Genomic DNA, 2,041 nt, shown 5'->3' with positions numbered 1-2,041 from the left:
CAGGGCTCGATCCCAGGACCCTGAGATCATGACCCGAGCTGAAGGCCACTGCTTAACCGACTGAGCCACCCAGGCGCCCTTAGGTAACTTATTTTTACTGAGTCACTTTATTTGTAAAATGAGATCATCATCACAATGACTGCCTCACAATATGGATGCAAACATTCAACACAATAATGGATAAGAAGATGCTTTTAAGAATTGCAATTCTCTGTACAAAGAATGATATTTGCTGTTCCTTCCCTACTTCTTCCACCCCCTTCGGAACCAGGGCTGCTCTCCGTTTGGTCAATTCACAATGTGATTTGGAAGATGCTATGCCTTCCTCATTCCAACAAATAACCTTGCAGGACTCAGCAGGGAGAGATACTGACCCGGAGCTTCCTCTGCACCGCGTCCTTCACCTCCTTGTTGCGGAAGCTATAGATGAAGGGGTTGAGCGTGGGAATTATGATGGTGTAGAACACGGACACTATTTGGTCATTGGTATCATTAGTGGATCCATGAGGCTGGGCATAGGTGAAAACCACAGTGCCATAGAAAATGGCAATGGCCAGGAAGTGGGAGGCACATGTGGAGAGGGCTTTCTCCCGCCCAGCTGCTGAGCGCATCCTCCCAATGGCCACCAAGACCAAGCTGTAGGAGGTGAGGATGACTGGAGCAGGCAGAAGGGTAACCAGAGCAGAGAAGATATAGAGGACCACTCCTGCTGTGGCTGTGTTGGCACAAGCCCGGTGGAGAAGGGGAGGGATGTCACAGAAGTAGTGTGTTACCTGGTTGGGCCCACAGAAAGGCAGAGCAAAGACATTCCCAGTCTGGATAGCAGAGTTGGTGCCACCAAATGCATAGGAAGCAGCTACCAGCTGGAGACAGGTCTCTTTGGTCATGACTGAACTGTAATGGAGGGGTTGGCAGATGGCCACGAAGCGGTCATAGGCCATGGAGGCCAGCAGGAAGCTCTCAGCTGTCACATGCACCACAAAGAAGGTCAGCTGGACCACACAGCCCTCGGAAGAGATGGTCTTGTCAGAGGCCAGGAAGTTGGCTAAGAGGTTGGGTGTGACCACAGAAGAGTAACAATATCAAGAAAAGAGAGGACACTGAGGAAGCAATACATGGGACTATGGAGATGGGAGTCCGTGAAGATGAGTGCCATCATTCCCAGGTTGCCCATCACCGTGATGGCATAAATGAGCAGGAAGGTTACAAATAGAAGCTCCTGGAGATCTGGATAACTGGAGAATCCCAACAAGATGAACTGGGTAACTGGAGTGTGGTTGCCACTTGCAAGGGCTAGTTCTTCAGGTGTCATCTGCAGAGGTGACAATTGATAATCACTCAAACAGGAATTACCTGAGCATGTCCGCCGCTGTGCATAGGACGATGAGGGAGAGTATAAGCAAGTATAAGACTTCTTGCACAAGAAGCTAATGGGAAGCATCGTGCATAGTGGAAAGGACATGAACTGTGAAGCCCAACAGACCTGAGTCCTAATTCTGATTATGGCACGAACTAGTTGTGTATCCTTGGTTAAGCTATATCAATGAGCTTTAGTTTTCTTGTCACGAAATGAAGAAAATATGCCTATGTTTCAGGGTTGCTGCATGGCCTAAATGAAAAAATGAATGTAAAATATCTGAATGTCTGGGACACAGTAGGTGATCAATAAATTATGAGTCCTCTTCCCCAATTTCTAGTGCTTGTATCTATAAATAGGCTTATGACTGGATTTGACAATTATTTCATTCATTTTAGAAATCAAGATATAATTCACATACAATAAAATTCACCATTTTAGGGGCACCTGGGTGGCTCAGTCAGTTAAGCATCTGACTCTTGATTTCAGCGCAGGTCATGATTTCGAGGTCCTGGGATTGAGCCCCATGTTGGGCTCTGTGCTCAGTGGCAAGTCTGCTTGAGATTCTCTCTCCCTCTCCCTCTGCCCCTCCCTGCCCTGGGTTCTCTCTATCTCTCTAAAATAAATAAATGGGACCACCTGGGTGGCTCAGTTGGTTAAGCATCTGCCTTCGGTTCAGGTCAT

General features: G+C 47.5%; 1 protein-coding gene across 1 annotated transcript; it reads right to left on the bottom strand.

The window, feature by feature from the left end:
* Positions 1-353: 353 nt before the first annotated feature.
* On the bottom strand, positions 354-1,503 carry LOC118525691 (olfactory receptor 5J3-like). Its single transcript, XM_036076505.2, is given in 2 exon segments — positions 354-1,081; positions 1,084-1,503. Coding segments are annotated over 2 exon segments (1,107 nt in total). The 5' UTR covers positions 1,463-1,503.
* Between the last annotated feature and the right edge of the window lie 538 nt (positions 1,504-2,041).

Source organism: Halichoerus grypus, chromosome 11, assembly GCF_964656455.1.
Source record: "Halichoerus grypus chromosome 11, mHalGry1.hap1.1, whole genome shotgun sequence".
Classification (NCBI taxonomy): domain Eukaryota; kingdom Metazoa; phylum Chordata; class Mammalia; order Carnivora; family Phocidae; genus Halichoerus; species Halichoerus grypus.
Note: the sequence above shows the minus strand (reverse complement) of the source record. Positions and strands in the feature narration are given on the sequence as shown.